This window comes from Rhinolophus sinicus, linkage group LG11 (assembly GCF_036562045.2).
Source record: "Rhinolophus sinicus isolate RSC01 linkage group LG11, ASM3656204v1, whole genome shotgun sequence".
In the NCBI taxonomy this organism is placed as follows: Eukaryota; Metazoa; Chordata; class Mammalia; order Chiroptera; family Rhinolophidae; genus Rhinolophus; species Rhinolophus sinicus.
The window spans coordinates 80,288,232-80,306,499 of NC_133760.1; the positions used below are offsets into that span (position 1 = coordinate 80,288,232).

General features: G+C 45.4%; 1 protein-coding gene across 1 annotated transcript; it reads left to right on the plus strand.

The window, feature by feature from the left end:
* Positions 1 to 11,138: 11,138 nt before the first annotated feature.
* On the plus strand, positions 11,139 to 11,702 carry LOC141567718 (vomeronasal type-1 receptor 3-like; the record flags this gene model as incomplete). Its single annotated transcript, XM_074316038.1, has 2 exons — positions 11,139 to 11,334; positions 11,503 to 11,702. Coding segments are annotated over exons 1-2 (396 nt in total), but the record flags the coding sequence as incomplete, so codon positions are not given.
* Positions 11,703 to 18,268: the final 6,566 nt, after the last annotated feature.

The following is an 18,268-nucleotide window of genomic DNA, read 5'->3' on the forward strand; positions in this document are numbered from 1 at the left end:
CCAATTAAGGTTGAATAATAGTAGTGTAGGGCCTTTAATGAATACAGAGCGAAAACAAGCATAAATGATTCATTGCTTTTCTTTGCAGGGCTATTCAGCTTTCAGAGCACAGCACGAGGTGACCGCTCCTGAGGGTCAAACAACCTCCCCCTCACAGTTCTCCCAGGCTCTCCCTCCTCTTCTCCATTCTTTTCTGTCCTCACAGGACACAGAGATGGGGTTTTCTTATCCCATAAAGCTACATGGGATGCTTGCAGGGGTATCCAAAAGCCCAACAGGGCCATCTTTTCTGGCTGTGCCCTGCACAGGGCTTCACCCAGGGGCCGATGTTGAAGAGACACGGCTGGATCCTCTGCCCAGAGCAGGTGTCTGTGTAACTGGGGCAGTTACTGTAAGCCCTGGGAGGTGCTGAAGCTCTGCTCTGCCCAGAGACCTCTGGCTTTTCTTCACAGTCCAGCGCTGACATCTCACGGGGTGAAGCCTCCCCAGCTGAGCCAGCCCTCCCTTCTGAGGGGCAGCCTAGCGCCCCACTGCTGAGACCCTCATCACTCTCCTGGAGGAGACCCTGTGCTGCTGGGGTAACACCGGGTCTCCCACATCCCTCCCTGAGCATCTTATCACAGCACAGTACAAGACACCGTAGGTGGAACTTGGCAGTTTAATGCACACCTGTGAACCGGTCCACATCTGCTTTTACTAGGAAGCAGGACTTCTCCGCAACTAACTCAAATTGCCACTTTTCTCCCTGCCTGGGAGAGGAAACTTCTCCCCCTGACCACAGCTTAACGGCCACACTCTTCTAGCTGTTTACACTCACTGTTTCCTCCTCTCCTGTTTTTAACTGGCTTCTGTCCCCACACGCATGAATTCAACCAGCCACTGCTCGTCTCTAGCCAATCGCTACCTTATAGGTACCATGTTAGTCATCGTCCGACTTTCAGAGAGGCCAGAATTCCAGATTTGTATATGAAATGGCCAGACTGTCAAACCTTGGTTTAGACCACAGTCAGTAGACCTGCAGGGCAGACATGGCTACAAGCAATCCATTGGTTTCTTCCATGTAACATGCTGACAGGGTGTCTCCAACCTCCAGCTTGATGTTCACCGTGGGTGAACACAATAATGGTGATGAAGGAAACGAAATCAAGGGGTGAGTGCTCAGTGCCAGCTCAAATGCTGACCTGTTTATACAAAGAGAAAAACTTAAGAACTCATCCCTTCTCCTAGGGCAGTGGTTCTCAATGGGGGCGGCAGGGGGGAAATGATACTGCCCCACCCAGGGACCTAGGGAAATATCTGGAGACATTGTGGCTTCATATATGGGGAGTCTGCTATTGGCATCTGGAGGGTAGCGCCTAGGGGTGCTGCTAACCACCCTCCAGTCCACAGGACAGTCCCCTCAACAAAGAATGATGCAGCCCCAACTGTCAGCAGCACCAAGGTGGGGACACTGTAATGGAATAGTGGCTCTCAACCTTGGTTACAAATAAAGACACTTGAGAGGGGTAAAAATGCTGATGCTGCGGCCTCCCAACTGAAAAGGAAATAAAAATTTCTAAGGATGGGCTTAGGCCTCATCTTTTAATAGCTCCCAAGCAATTCTAATGTGCAGCCAGGACTGAGAGCCATGACACTCAATGACAAACTCCCTGTGTGTGCCCACACTGGTGCCGTCCCCTCCCCTCATGGAACCCACTGGGGGCTCTGCTGGAACATAAAAATATGTGTCCTCTGGATGGGGGCATAGATCAATCACCCATCATTAGTCTCTTACAAGTTGCTGTGCTGGACTTGTATTGACTGTCAACATTCTACTGGTTAGTGCTATAAGCTTTCTTTTTAGTCAATGTTTTCAGTACATCGAAAGGACACAATGTCCAGAAGTCAGTGAACAGTGTGACAACACATTTTCTGTTGGAATAGTTACTTCTGAAAGTGAATGATACAGAAACAATCTGGACAACATGTTCACACCAAGGGAAGCTTACAAAATTAACTTGCAGTCTTTTTGTCACCCCTCCTGGTCATGCAATGAGAAGAATTAAAAATTGTTTATTAAATGTAGTCTTGGAAACTTCCAATGCTATCACTCAAAGACATATAAGAACAACAACAATAAAAAAAACCAAAAAAAACAGGACCCGAACCAGAGCAGGAAGGAATATGGGAAAACCACTAACACTAACCAGATTTCCTTATAATCAGAATTATTTGCTTGGTGATTTATGCACATCTAACTGAGTTAGGGGAAATTTTCACAAGTCTTGATGGAAGCTAGAAAGTGGTGAGAGATGAGGAAGGATTGGTCTTTAGTATTACAAACAGCACCAGTTAATCTACCCAACTGCCAAGTGCTATTTAAGACAGTGATATGATCACCCCTGGTCCCAGCACAGGGCCTCGAGCCCTACTAGGAGACAGCAAGTGTGGTGGGGGGACTCTGTGGGAGGGATGCTCATACAGTCCTGGAGGAAGTGACAGGTGGGAAGAGGCTTCTCAGCTGCGGATAAGGAGGTGTTATGCATGTGAAGGGCTTAGGGAAAGACCATCCCTGATAAAAGGAACAGCACATGCAAAGGCCAGGAGGTAAGAGAAAGCTGGTGTGTCAGGAAACCCCATAGCAAGTGGTTCTTCAAGAGGTGGGAGGACTGGGAGGCGGAGGCTGGATAGGCAGCAGGGCCAGACTGTAAGGGGTGACCCAACAGGAGTGGAGGCATGGGGGTCCTTTCAGGTACAAAACAGGTGGGGATCCTAAACGGGGAAGTCACAGAGGAAGACACTGGGTCTGGCGTCAGACAGACCCTGTATTCCAATGGCAGTGCCACCGTGTTGTGTGTGACCTTTGGCAAGTGACTAATCTGTAATCATGCAATAAAGATAACACCTCCTTCCCAAGGTCATTGAGAGGATTAGTTAGATAATATACACGGGGCTGGGTTTGTAAGTGGAAGTGTTACCTGCAATGACATTGAACCCTAGCTCTTTGTCTTCTTGAAGGAAAGAATTCAGTCAAGAGACAGAGTTTGTGCAGCACAGAACAACAGGAAGTTGATTAGTCAAAGCAAGTACACTCTGAGACCTGGAGTGGGCTGACCCCAGAGGGAAGCAGCCCCTCCTTACATTGTGTGAGGGTTTTTCTCTCTATGGGTAGAATTGTCTTGTCCTCCTCCTCTCAGCTATCTTTCTCTTTCTCTACTGAGGTGTCCTGTCCCTCTGGTTCTCGAGGTTGCTTCTTGGAGCATAAGCATAAGAATGAACCTGTTAATTTCCCATAATTTCTATGAGAAGCTCATTAAAAATGGTCCTGAGAAGCAGGATGGTTTCTCTTTCTCTCTGGCTTCTAACAACATATCTTTGATTTCGGGGTATGTGTGAACCTGGAATCCTGCTGGGTTAGCAAGGCTTCGGTGCCCTAAGTGAGGGCAGCTGCAAGGGGTCTTGACCCAAGTAGGAGTAAGAGCTGCAGCCAGGGGCTTCCTAACCGGGGCTAAGTCTTGGCTTTTCCTGCTCATTTCTATTTATCTACCTACCCTATCAGAAGCATGGCTGCATTCATACCCAGAAAGGCAGAGGACTCTGGCAGATGGTGATGAGATAAATATGAAAAACAGAAATGGGAAAGAGAGAGGAGGAAGACTTTAGTTTATGGATGGGTTTTTTTGAGAGCATGGATACAAGAAGGAAGGAGAGAGGAGAGTGAACAAACTAGGACTATAACCCACCAGTTGCACATTCTCAAAACACTGCAGCAGAGATTTCAGAGATGGCAGTTGTTTTTTGCTCAGTTTTGGATAGTGGCCTGAGATTCCTGTGACCCTGGGCCAAGGTGCCATGGGCATGAGTGATACGGGGAAGGCCCATTTGCTGGCCCATACAGGCTCTTGGAAAAGCTTTCTGCTGTTTCAAGTTTTACGGTTGTGATTGTTTGTAAGGCTAAACTGTCACAAGGGCCCCTTTCCAAGATATGGGTGGTTCTGTGTCCCAAGTCTCTCATCCACTTGCCTTTGTGGGGGAGAAATGTTACCCCGACCCCAGCCCCGGGGCCTGGGGCATCCCCAGTCTCTGCCTTGTGACTGCAGGGGGTAACCTCCTTGCTTTGCCTGCAACCCAGGGGACGATATGAGGTCTCTGGTGATATGAGGAAAAGGCAGGTATCTAGGGAGTAAATACTATGCCCAGAGGAAGTGGAGAAGCTCGCCATCCCATAACTGCATTCCACAGCTTGCTGTTTCAGCAGCAGGGAACAGCCATGGCTTGGTTAGGCTCTTATTCAGTAAGACTCTTGTACGTGCAAGATACGGGGCGATGCAATGTTTAAGACAAATTTTGGGTCAGAATATTTGGAATAGAGACTCCTTCGGTCTCAGGATACTAGCCAATGCTGTTAATCCTTACAACAGGACAATCACCAAAACTGATTTATAACTTTTTGAATATTAAAATATTAATGAACTTGCTGTCATGAATATGAATAGCTTTAACTTTAACCATTCTCCAGGCCAATCCCTTTAAAAATATTAATTTCCACTCACATAAATTGTTTATCATCTAATTTTAAAAAATCAGTTCCTCCCTCCTCCACAGTGATTTACTTTCTCTATAGAAAAATGTTAATAACTGGCCAGGAATCTAAATGTTAAAAGCAAGGCAAAAGAAATCTTTGAAAATGAAAATAAATGATGCATGTTTCTTCTTTCAGAAAAAATTGCTGCTTCCAAAAGATACAGGATGTGGGAAGGAGAGGAAACAAATGATTTCAATTCTAAGTTGAAATTCCTTGAGAGCAGCCACTCAGCCTTTTTATTATCTTTCTTTCCGTCTGCGCATTCCTGGACATTTATGGAGCTCTGCTGGATGCCAGTCTTTGCTCAGGAAAGTCACAGATCAGAGCAGAAGATAAATACTTTTAGCAGCTCACTGGAGTGAAATGAGACAAGTGCCTCCAGGAAAGATGGGTACCAAGACTGCAGAGGCAAGAACCCCAAAGGTAGGGGCTGGCCCGGTGGCTCAGGCGGTTAGAGCTCCATGCTCCTAACTCCGAAGGCTGCCGGTTCGATTCCCACATGGGCCAGTGGGCTCTCAACCACAAGGTTGCCGGTTCAGCTCCTCGAGTCCCACAAGGGATGGTGGCCCCTGCAACTAGAAATGGCAACTGGACCTGGAGCTGAGTTGCGCCCTCCACAACTAAGACTGAAAGGACAACAACTTGAAGCTGAACGGCACCCTCCACAACTAAGATTGAAAGGACAACTTGACTTGGAAAAAAGGCCTGGAAGTGCACACTGTTCCCCAATAAAGTCCTGTTCCCCTTCCCCAATAAAATCTTTAAAAAAAAGAATCCCAAAGGTAAAGGAGGGGACAGATGGTTTCACAGAGGAGGGGGAATTTGAGTAGGGTATTGACAGGTCAGTAGGAGTTGTCCAGCTGGAGGGAGAAGTATGAAAAGCCACGTGTTGTATGGGGAAAGCTGAACACCAGCAACTGAAAGGAGGAGGTACAGCTGAGGAGAATGGCTGAGGGCAGACATGCTGGACAAACGCAAACCCAGTTCAGTGTCTAGATCTTATCTTCTAGTTGATGAAGTATTGTTACAAAGGCGATCCTGAGCCGGGAGACCAGTTAGGTAAGTAGTACACTAGTCCAAGCCAGCAATGAGGAGGGGCCCAACAGGGCGGTGGTAATGTACATGCAGAAGGGGCGGCGGGTGCAGGAGACACCTGACAGGTAGGATTAGGAAAAGTTGGTGACCACTTAGCATCAGGGTTTCATGAGAGAACACGGAAAACTGCAGGCTGACAGCCAATTGTACAATTCATGCTGTGGAGGAAAGAGCCAAAAACAGTATAGTGGGAGGATGGAAAAGGGTGGGGGGCAGCTAGTTGCAAAGAAAAAGGCAAAGGGAATTAAGGAGGGAAGAGATTGAATTAGTGTCAGATAATCTCAGGTTTGGAAGAGGTCTTCCCTGATAAATGGTTTTCTAGCCTTTCCTTACATACTTCTGTTGATGGGGAGCTCATTACCTGTCGAGTCACCCGATTCCACTGACACCCTCTAACCACAATCCCTTTTCTCAGGCTCATACATGCAGCTTCCTTTGAATTTTTACTTTCAGTTGCTCAATGACACTTTTTAGAAACCTATTTGATTTAGCAAGAAGGCCAGAATGGCCTGGCAGTCCTGTCCTGTTACTGGAAGTTCTTCCACTAGAGCAGGGCAGAGGCTGAGAAAAAGTTAATGCAGGAACACAAAGTATGGAACACATGTGGTGGCCCACTCCCACCCTTGACCTTGGATTTTAAGCTACTTTGGCTGCCCGAGTCCTCTACCCCATCCCATTGCACCAGAAAATCCCGACCATGCTACTGCAGCCGGCAAAGCAGGCTGACTGGTAGATACCCCATCTGCTCCACACACTAGGGTGAGGGACTTGGTTTGGCACTGAGTTTTTATAGCCGGGTGAGTAGGAGCCACAGCCCAGCCAGGCACTGAGCCAGAAGGGAATGACAGAACCCATCTGAGAAGGCCAAGGGATTGGAACTATAGGCCCTGAGCTTTTCTTTCTGACTGAAGAATAACTTTATTGTAGGAAGGCCCTGTGTTCTGAACACTGTAAATTTACTATTTGGGAGATGGCATAGTGAGGGGTGCTGGTGCTCATCTCCAAATACCGTTATTTATGGCACGTGCAAACCAGAAGGCACCGTATTGGAGAGGAAGGGACTGACAAGGCCATGGTGATGGTAAAGGGGAGGGAGGGTGCCTTGTGCACATTTGTGCACGAATTGTGCATAGATATACAGACAGCTGCCTCTGCCTGTGTTCCCCTGCTCGCCCTTGTGGGGTGGCAGATAAGCCCAGCTCAATTGTACCTTCTGGCTTAACTGCAGGAGCAGGCCTGGTGGCCTGCCTGTAGAAGGAGACTCGTGTGGCATGCTGCAGTCTCAATGCTCCAGGCTGGATTCCCAAGGCAGCCTCAGAGTCCCATGTAAAAAAGGGGACAGCTGCTGACACGGGTTATATAAGGACTCTCCATAATTCCCTCTAAAGGCAATTCTGATTGGACTCTAGTCAGAGTCTTGGGATAATAACTAGGAAATAAGGAAATTAGCCCCGTAAGAACTAACTTCTTTTCTTCGTCTCTCCCATCTTTCTATTTTTCCTTCCCATACTTACCAGGTCCTACCCTGGGTCAGACCCTGTCATTACTATGCAAGTCCAATGACAGCTTCCAATCCTCTAAGGGACTGTTGAGTTCTATCCTGTCTTTTATTCAAAGCTGATTTTACAAAATTTTTATTTTCTCTCCTCACATCATCTGTACAAATGTCAAAAGCACTAATTGGAGTCCTCTGGGGAGTGATGTCTGGTCATTTCCCTCAGTGATCTCCTGGTCGCCCTGGAGGGGACCGGGTTGCCCTCCAGGGGTGTCAGGCCAGAAGTGTCACACTGATTGTTGGACCCTCAGAGTAAGATGCAGAGGTGTCATCAATTCCTCAGATCATGGTCACCAGGGACAAAGTTGGTTCCATTAACCTACCCAGGGAGAGAGTCCCAACATACTTGCTCCCTCACTCCCCTGTCTCTTCATCTCTCTGATTCGCTGTCAGACCCCATCTCAGTTTCTCACTCTAACACTGTGCCTCTCAGTCTATCTCTCTATCCCTCTGTGGCTTTTAACCCCTGTGCTTTTAACCCCTGCCCTCCCCTTGCACCCTCTATTTCCCCATACCCTATGTTCCCTGCACCCCTGAATTATGCCCCCCTTTTTCTGTGCTGTTTCTTACCCCGCTCTATCTCATACCCACATCCACACTTCCACAAACACTCCAGCTTTCCTGCCACACACCTCACCCTAAGAGGCAATGTTCACAGCACATTTTAAGTGACGCGCGTTTCACACACTGTCCTGGTAGGCTGTTGCAGGCGGAAGGAGAATAAAAGGTACCAAAGGTCCCACTTTTCAGTCATAATGAGGTTGGAGGCACGGCTTTTCTCCCATATATGAACACGCTTGCACTGTGGTTGTGGAGTGTGCTCATGAGGACGTCAGATTGTGAGTTTGTGTTCATGTGTGAATGAATGTGAGCTGTTTGTGGTAAGCATGTCAATGGGGTGCAGGGGGTCATGTACATGGGGGCTGAGTGTGTGAGTGCATAAGCAGGGGTGTCTGTGTGCGACAGACGTAGAATTGGTTCAGCATAATAGCTCTTATCCATGACCTAGAAAACCAAGATGAGCAGATGGTGAACCAGAATCAAATTTTGGAATTGCTCATTGAAAATATCAAGGACTGCTTTGTACTCATATTTTACATTTCTTAATTTATTGCAAAAGAATATGAGTGCCCTTTCTATAAAATTCAAAAACAGCAACAAGTATAGAGGACTGTGGTAATTCTTCAATGCTCTTGGAGCTGAGTAAAAATAATAGAGTTTTCTAATACCTTCAAAAGGGCAGACATGGCCTGTTAAACCCTCTGATGGTGGTGGTTTCATTTATTTATGACTAAAACTCTCTCTCTTCTATGGCTACTGTTCTGTTTAGAAATCCCATCGTTACTGGGGTCAGTATTGCTCAATTACATTTTCCTACAAAAATTCCACATTATCTAACCATAAATTCATTGGCTTGAGTTGTGCAAATGAATCCAATAATTTCTAATATGCATTAGTGGTTTCATGTTCATCTCTTTGTGTCTCATGGAATATCAAGTACTTTGCCCGGTTCTCCATCTCCCATCCAAGTACTAACCAGGCCCTACCCTGCTTAGCTTCCGAGATCAGATGAGATCGGGCGCATTCAGGTTTCTCCATCTCTGTTCATAAAATGGTACCTCTCAGTGGTCTACAAATTAATGAAGAATTCACTTTTACACAGAACTCAGTGAGGCAACAAGCCAATCCATCACATGTCAGACCTCAGCACTTCCTGCTTCCTCTAGGAGACCCTGCCCACCTCCAGGGATCATGGAAAAGGAGCCTGTTCTAAACTTGGCAGTGGTCTCTTCAGCGATGCCGACTAGAGGTTCTGTTTTCAATTGTTACCACCTGGGATATTTTTTTTTCCATAAACATTCCCAGGTCCCCAAGCCTGCACTGTCGTTGCCACCAGAGGTCAAATAATTGCACTTCACAAGGGAGGGGAGGTCACAGATCATAGCCCCTATCTTAGGGTCTGGCTGCCTTCCTCCCACACAGGCAAGGCAATGGCAGTTACAACCTGAACGCTGAGTCCACTGGCTGGCAGCAGGAAGGCATCCGTGTTTTTGTTTCAGGCGGAGGAACAGTCTGCAATGGAAGGAAGCAAATCAGGGTCTGGGTGAGTGATCAAGCAAAAGGAAGTCTTCTGGGTGGCAAAGAGCTCCACTCCCAAAGCTACAAAGGAATGGAGAAAATTCTTCAGGCACGAGCTGAGCTAGTGGAGAGAAATGGGGCTCTAGACCTGCAGCATCCATGAAGGCTTCTGATGACATTTAATGCAGTTCTTACTGACAGTGTTTTTTGGTATTTGATCAAAGTGATACTGAAACCTGATTTTAAGATGCTTAAATCCATTTTTCATAGTTTTTTTTCAATTGCAGTTGACATTCAATACTATTTTATATTAGTCTCAGGTGTGCAGCATAGTGGTCAGACATTTATATAATTTACAAAGTGATCCCCCAATTAGTCTAGTCCCCACCTGGCACCATACACAGTTCTAAAAGCTACCTTCTACTCAGTATGTCTTACAGAAATCGCAGATGACCTTTCAGGATTATTGAGGGTGGTTGTCATACATCTGTACTTGTAACAAACAATAGGGTGGATTTGCTGGAATCACATAATCCTTTGCAAAAGCAGTGTCTCAGTGACAGTTTTCCAGAATAGAAATACTTTTCCTCTAACTGTGAGTTCCAATGACCTTAAAGGAGACATGAATTGTTTCTCTACTGCGAACATCCATTGCCTGATGACTACGATGAGAGTGGTTTCCCCTCTTGAAGTTAGGAAAAGAGCATTTAATGAAAGGTAACATATTTGTTTCAGACAGCAGTTATCAGGTTCAAATTCATCATGTGATATTTTCTCTGGTTTAAAAACATGTTAATATTAAGCCCAAGCTCAACACACATTTCTCTACAACTTCATCCCATGCACAAGTTTCACAAATCTCACCTCCTGTTCAGTTTCACTAAACTCAGGTGTGAACAGGTAATATGTTACCGGATCTTAGGGTATGACATATTGTTTCGTAATGGTAAATTACTGTTCAATTATTGTGACACCATACTTGTGATCCTGGCAGAAAAGCAAACAAGTCTTTCCTAATATTTACTTGCTCTTGTGTTCATTGATCCGAGTTGGTCATGGGACAGACTGCTGCAGTATTATATGGCAATACTTCACCTAACTTTACCAAGAACTCCAAATCTTTCTTCACAGTTGATGTTGACCTATAAATATTTATACAGGAAAAAAAAAACTTGTGAAAACACAAATTATAATAAAATACTATACAATCTGAAATAAAATGGCAAGGTATAAGGAACAAAGCTAAACATGGATCCGAATTATTTGAAAATCCAGCTGTCTTGATTCATGAGGGTAGCAAAGCGGTTCAGAGCACTGTCCTTGCTATAAGCCCAGCCACTCTGCTCTGAGCAGTATGTGCATTTGGCAAATGGACTGATATTCTGTGCCTAATTTATTTTCCTCTGAAAAATCAAAATCACATAAGTGCCTATATCACAGGGTTGCAAAGGTTTAAAAACTTGCTCTATGCAGTGTTCATACCAGTAATTCATATAAATGTTATTTAAACATTTGGTCAAGGATTAGAAGTCTCTTAACAAAAGAAACACTAAATTGCAGTAAATATTTTTGAGGAGCTAGTAGTAAATGCAAAATAGTGGACTTCAGTTGCCCACACATAACACCACCTCGTATGTCCACGCAGGTTCTCAGGCCCTGAAAGAGGAACATCAGGCGTCTGGAAACGACCAGAGTGGCTTTCAGATGTCAGGCAATAGGAATAACATTTGTGTTACAAACTCTTGTTGGAATCCTGGGGGAAGGTCTCCTCTTTACCACTATGTCTCCCCCGTGCTCACAGGATGCAGGTTAAGGTCCACGGATTAGACCCTCCAACACCTGACCATGGCCAACTCCTTGGTCATTCTTTCTAAAGGAGTCCCCCAAATGATGGCAGGCTTTAGGCTGAGAGATTTCCTCAATGATTTTGGATGCAAACTTGTTTTCTGTGTTCAGAGAGTGGCCAGGGCTGTGTCCGTGGGCACCACCTGCCTCCTGAGTGTCTTCAAGGCCATCCATCACCATCAGCCTGGAACGCCAGGTGGGCAGAGCCAAAAGTGAGAGCCTGCAAGTGTGTGGAGCCCTCAGTGTTCCTTAACTGGATGCTTTTTGTGGATAAATTTAATTTTTCCTAAATACCTGACTGGTAAGTTGAGCAGCAATGTCATGAGGGAAAAAGCGTTAGGGTAGTGTCCTGCTACCTTTAAAGAAGAAAATCCAGTCTGTTTGCAGCACTGCTATTTATTCTCTGATGTCTTCTCTTTGGGGCCCATGCTCGGCGCCAGCGGCTCCACGGTCTTCATCCTGCACAGGCACCAGCAGAGGGTCCAACACATTCACGGGACTCATGTTGTCCCCAGAACGTCCCCCGAGACCAGAGCCACCCGAACCACCCATCTTGGTGTCATCGTACACCCTCTCCTACGTCTTTCAGGTTTCTATTGGTATTTTAAATAATCCCCACTCTGCTGTGTGTTTCCCAACTGCCTGCCCCTTTCTTCTCATGAGCCACAACTCTAGTCTATCTGGACTCTGCTGTGACTGCATAAGAAACACAAATTCCCAAACATGAGCAGAGAAATGTAAAGTGTGTGTTTTCCACAACATCCACCATTTAGTCCCTCGTGTCACTCAGTCCTAAGCTCTGTTGTCAGCAGTCATGTCACAGGCACGGCGTGACCACGTCACATGGAGCTTTGCCTGCAAACTAATTTTGATAATTAAAAGTAAACTAGAATCGAAATTTTAAATGAAATGCTATGTACTTCTTATGCATTTGAATAATTAAAAATTGATTAATGCCTTAATGGAAAAGGTCAGAGGTAGGCATTAATAAAACATGAGGTCCTAAGACAATGTGGAGATCATAGAAACATACTTGAGTGTGTAACTTACAATATGACAAATTAAAACTTTTCAGAAGTTAACTAGACATGGGAATTTAGGACACAATCTATCAACAAGGAGGCTTCTCTGAGGTGCTCACCGAAGAAACTGAAGGAAATAAATGAAGCCATGGAAGGATGAAGTGGCCTGTGGTTGAGGTAGATGGAAAAGTCACTTTCAGGTAACAAAGAAGCTGTGGGCCAACTTAGAAGTTTTGCACATTCCACCTTAGAGATGGTATTCTTGTGAAATATGGAGCTAAGGAGGGACCTTGGCATATTTAAATTGTGTGCATGTGAAAATGGCCTTATGTGAATTTAAATGTTTCAAAGGAGAGCACAAAAGGATGGTTTGCTGATTTTTAAAAAAAGATACCAAGTGAGCATCAAAAATTTAAAAAACAAAATGGCTTGGATCCAGTGGCATAAATTTTGGAATCTGTAGGTGATTTTTTTCTCTGTTTAGTGATTATGTCAATTGACTATATGGGTGAGATAGATTTTCGGGGGTGCAGTCTTGTGTTTTCAATGAGAGAAAGTAGGTGTATGGTGAAGCTTGCCATTAAAGTTGGAGCACAGAAAGCTGGAGTAGACATTTGAGCAGAGAAAAGTTTTTATTGTTGTTTATGGTGAGTTTGTGACTTTTAGATTTCTACAGGAACAAAATGGATATTTACTCAATCTTCAGACATGCTTTAATATAGCTCTCTGTATTAACATTATAAACCTGACTCCATGTATTAAGCATCAAAAATCGGAGAAAAACAATGAGTTTGACCAAATGATATTGATATATGTTATTACATATTGAGATTACAAAAATATTCAACCCTGTGCCATAAGACTAAAGAGACACAAGGAGGTTACGAGCTTGGGGAGCCAAGAATATTTCTTAGAACGTTATTCTCAGTTTCTCATTACCCAAAAACAGTCACAAGTTTCTATTATGAGGTCCCACAGCTCCAATGAGACTGTTAATTTGGGAGAAACTTTCTTTTCCATCATCTCTGGAGGGAAAAAAGCTCTCCCATGAGGGGAGCAGACAATGCTGAGGTCTGACATGTGAGGGACGGGCAGCAACTCATGTATTTCACTGGATTCTATGCTCCCCTGGAAAATTCAGATGGAGTTCTTTTCTAGTCTTCAGACCACTGGGCTCCATCATAATTTAATTAATGAGCAGAGGAAAGGAATCAGATAAATTAAGAAGGAATTCCAGTGATAGAACAATCAAAATGAAATCATGACAATAACTGACACTGGCACAACTCAATACAAATTAGTTTGGGCATTAAATAATATGGATATTTGGAGGAAAACTATAATCTAACAATATTGATTCCTGGATTAATAGGAATTCTAAACACAACAATCATTCACAAAGACAGAGAGTGTTATGAAGAGTCTCTCTCTCACATACAAAAGACTAGGAATGGAAGGCTGAATGAGCAGATTTTACCATTTTTTAAAAAAAATCAGGCTAATTCTACTTAATCAGATCGAGAGCATGGAATGGTTACCACAGTATCATGCAGGTTTTTGTCATAGACATCATTTTGTAATTATTAAACAAATACAAAACGTGACTTCAATTCTTTCTCTTTTCCAACAAATCCACATTTGACACCCATCCACTATTTAATGCCACCAATGCCACATTTTCTAAATCATGGGTTATAGGTGTATTGGGGACAACTCATATTGTATACACATACATACAGACCACATGTACACATGGAGAGATACAAACATAAACATGCATTAACACTCAAGCATTAAATACACAAAATACACAATGTATGTAATCATGCTGTCACCTATACACCCTCAGTCACACACTCAAAAGCAGACATGCAAACAACACCCCACATACACACTCATACCCACATCATACACAATCATAATGAAACACACAATGACACAAGTTCAAACAGTCACATTTACATTCAAAGAACCTCCATCACATGAGGACATGTATCTCCATAGTGTTTGTATGTGAAAAATAGTAATGACTACAGTCCTTGTGGGGACAGAGCCCCAGAAAGCAGTTTCCAGGCTCTCAGCCTCACATAGAAAGGTGCTGGCTCAGGTAGTAAATGGCCATCAACTGTGATTGCATGGCCATCAGCTGTGGCTAGTTGGCCGTCAGCTGTAACCAGTGAGCCATTGGCCACTAATATAACTGCTGTGGCTATGCTAGCAGAAAAATTGGGAGCTAGCAAGAAAATGGTGGCTGAACTAGCAAGAGCAGATTGCAGTTAGTACGGTGGATTGCAGCTAGCAAGTGAGGTTGGTTGACAGAGAGAAGTAGTTGTGGATAGTGTGACTCCTGCCTCCTGTGTCTCCAACCCAGCCGCCAGTGAGAATATAGTGGTATGACTCCCCTATCTATGGCTCCGTGGGTGTTCCTTTTTGGCCTCACCGTATCCTGTGTTCTCTTGTGGGGAGCGGGAGCTGAGACCCCGCCGGACGCCCCGCACGACCGTCCTCTAGAGTCCTACATACAAGATCTCTTTCAGCCCCATACTCCTTCCAACACAGCGGACCCCACAAGGACTGTCTTCACAATAAGCAGCACTTATGTGGCACTGTGAACATCGCTACTGTAGGTCTAGAGGCATGGTGTGAACGTTGGAGAGTTTGGGTAGGGACAGTGCATGGGTGAGGAAAACGGGAGTGAGGAAGAGAGCACAGGCGAAAGGGAGCAAAAGGATAAGACGGGGCTGCTGAGAGTCTGCGGGCATGGGGTAACACGGGAGGCAGGGGAAGAGAGAGGTTTCCTAGGGTTCTGGAACAAATTACCACAAACTGAGTGGCTAGACCACCATAAATTTATTCTGTTGCAGTTATGGAGGTTCCTAGAAGTCTATAATCAAGGTGTTGGTTGGCCCATACTTTATCTTTCCTTGCCTCTTTCTAACTTCTGGTGGCTGTTGGCAGTCTGTGCCCCTTCTCGGGGTGTAGATGCATCATTCCAGTCTCTGCTTCCACTGTCACACAGTGTTCTGTGTGTGTCCAAATGTCCCTGTTGTCATAAGGACACCAGTCATCAGATTAGGTCCAACCCAAATCCATTGTTACTCAGTTTAACTTGATTAAACCTACTGCCCAATAAGGTTACATCACAGGGACTGGGGTTAGGACACAATCATATTTATTTGAGACTCACAATTCAACACACAACAGGGCTATCAGGCACAAGGTCATTAAATGTCACTGAGGGATGCCCTGTGGGTTTTAGGGCACAGGGGGAAGAGTGTGCGAGGAAGCTAACAAATGGGGGAGGGATACTATGTCAGGTGAGGGGCTAAGAGGGCGAAGGAAACCATGGGAATGAAGGGGATAACAGAGACGGTGGTGGTGGGGGGTTAACTGATAAAAGGCAGTGAAAAGGCAAGGAAAAAACAAAGAAATCTTAATGCCTGTGAAGGGTTAAAGGATCCAGGGGTGGAAGGGGGAGGCTTGGTTGTGAATGGCGGTCCTGGGGGTATTTAGTGCTGCAAACAGAGGCAAGCAGTGGGAAGGGAAGATGCAGCCTGGGGTCACAGCAGGAAGTGTGAGTTAAAGTGGCTGGAGGGGGTCCAGGGAGCTGGGAGGATAGCGGCAAGAGAGTCAGTGATTGTGCGGTTGGGGGTGATAGGTGCAGAGTCATGAGGAAACTGAGGACACTGGATAACTGATGACCAAGACATAGGACAGTGGACATAGGGGACACAAGAAATGGGCTAACATAGTTGGAGTGGGGAGAGGGTAAAGAGCAAGAGAGAAGGAAGGTTGAAAAGTTTGGGGGCAATAGAAGGAGAGGAGAGTTGGGGTGAGGGCTCTGGAAATAAGGAGAAAAGGTTTCATGGGGTGGAAGCCTGAAATGCACAGGATGGACATGGGAGAGCGATACAGAAGCCTAGAAGGGTCCTTTGGAGGGAGAGACTTAGGTCTCTTGGATCTCTAGGGATAACAGGTGTGGAGAGACTGAGGTCACAATTGAGGATAGAGATGGAGGAAGAGATGGAGGCAGGGGTGATGGAGATTGCAAGGGTGGATTGCAGATCACTGATACACTCCTCTATTCATTAATCCCGATATTCCATTCACAACTTAATTGTGAATGGTTTCTAATTTGAGCCCATGAGACAAAAACATTACTTATATAAACTATCCCTTGAATTGACTGTCCCTTCAATTTAATATATGGTAAAGAGCCAGAGGTAAAAGCTTGAGTGAACAATGTAATAGAAACCTCCCTCTTCCTTGGAGATGCCAGGTGACAGAGTGTCAGAGATAGAGACAGAGCAATACATAGAGACAGAAACTGACAGAGGGAGACAGAGATGGACAGAGGTAGTCAGAGGCATAGATCAGAAAGTGAAAACACATAAGTCACAGGCCCGGGCAGCTTTGGATTGAACAAGACAGAATTACAAAATCATAGATAGTCATTAAAAAATCAGGGAACAGGGGCCGGCCCGGTGGCTCAGGCGGTTAGAGCTCCATGCTCCTAACTCCGAAGGCTGCCGGTTCGATTCCCACATGGCCCAGTGGGTTCTCAACCACAAGGCTGCCAGTTCAATTCCTCGAATCCCGCAAGGGATGGTGGGCAGCGCCCCCTGCAACTAAGATTGAACAGGGCACCTTGAGCTGAGCTGCCGCTGAGCTGCCGCTGAGCTGCCACTGAGCTGCCGGATGGCTCAGTTGGTTGGAGTGCGTCTTCTCAACCACAAGGTTGCTTGTTCGACTCCCGCAAGGGATGGTGGGCTATGCCCCCTACAACTAGAAACGGCAACTGGACCTGGAGCTGAGCTGCGCCCTCCACAACTAAGATTGAAAGGACAACAACTTGACTTGGAAAAAAAGTCCTGGAAGTACACACTGTTCCCCCAATAAAGTCCTGTTCCCCTTCCCCAATATAAAAAAAAAAAAAATCAGGGAACAATGGAGACCTTCAAATGTGGCGGGCAATGTTCTAAGCTCCCCTATGGCATGAATTCGTTTAAGAATTCTGTGAGGTAAACAGATACATTAAACTACTCTTATGTGGAGAAATCGAGGCTTATGTACTCGAAATTTCTAATGTTAATTCATACAAAGTGAAAGGACATTTTGAAGTAAAAGACTGTAAGGGGACAAAAGGAATCATGTGCATGGAAGTTGAGAATGTGGGGTGTATCGGTTGTTGAGGGGACAAGGGAGTAAAGGAGGTCAAGGGAATGAAGGGGATTGGGGGAATTGCCAAGGTGGTAAAAGTCACAGAAACCTCAATGCCTATGAAGGTTTAGAGAACACAGAGATGGAAGGGAGATACTTGGTTGTGAATGGAGTCCCAGGGGGGTTAGTTTTCCAAATAGAAATAAACGGTGGGACATGATGAGACAAAGTGGGTGGAAGGAGAAGGGAGCTGGGAGAATAGTGGCATCAGTGGGATAACAGGCCCAGGAGAAAGGGTCAAGGATTGTAGGATTTGGGGTAATGGCTTCAGGGTTATCGGGAGCTGGGAACACCTGACATCATGGTGGGTGCATGTGAGGGTGTTTGGACATTGAGGACACCGGAAATGCACTGAAGTCATTGGAATGGGCTGGGACAAAATAGAGGTCAAGGGGAAAGGTAGGTATGGACGATGGAGGCTTTGGGGTGATGGGAGGTAAGATGGGGTGGGCTGAGGGTTCTGGGGCCAGGGGACAGACAGCAGCTCCATAGGATGGATGTCTCAAGTGCACTGGATAGAACAAGAGAACAACAGAGGAAGAGAACAGCATAGAAGTCTAATATAGTCATTTAGAGGGGAGGATAACGTCTAGGGGATGGCCAAAGGTGACAGGGTGGGGCGACGGGGGTCACAACAGGGGACACAGATAGAGGGAGGGAAGGGATGGAAGTGGAGAAGAGGAGGTTGCAGGAGGAAGACTGAAGGTCACTAATTTATATTCCCTTCATTAGTTCTGATTTGCTTTTGATTCACAATTTAATTATGAGAAGGTCTGAATTTCAGTCCACGTGGCAATACTCTTCACCTTAGAAAACACGCCTAGCAATCACTTTATTTGAACATATAGTAGAGGAACACAGCTAAAATCTCGGTGAACAGTGAGCCAC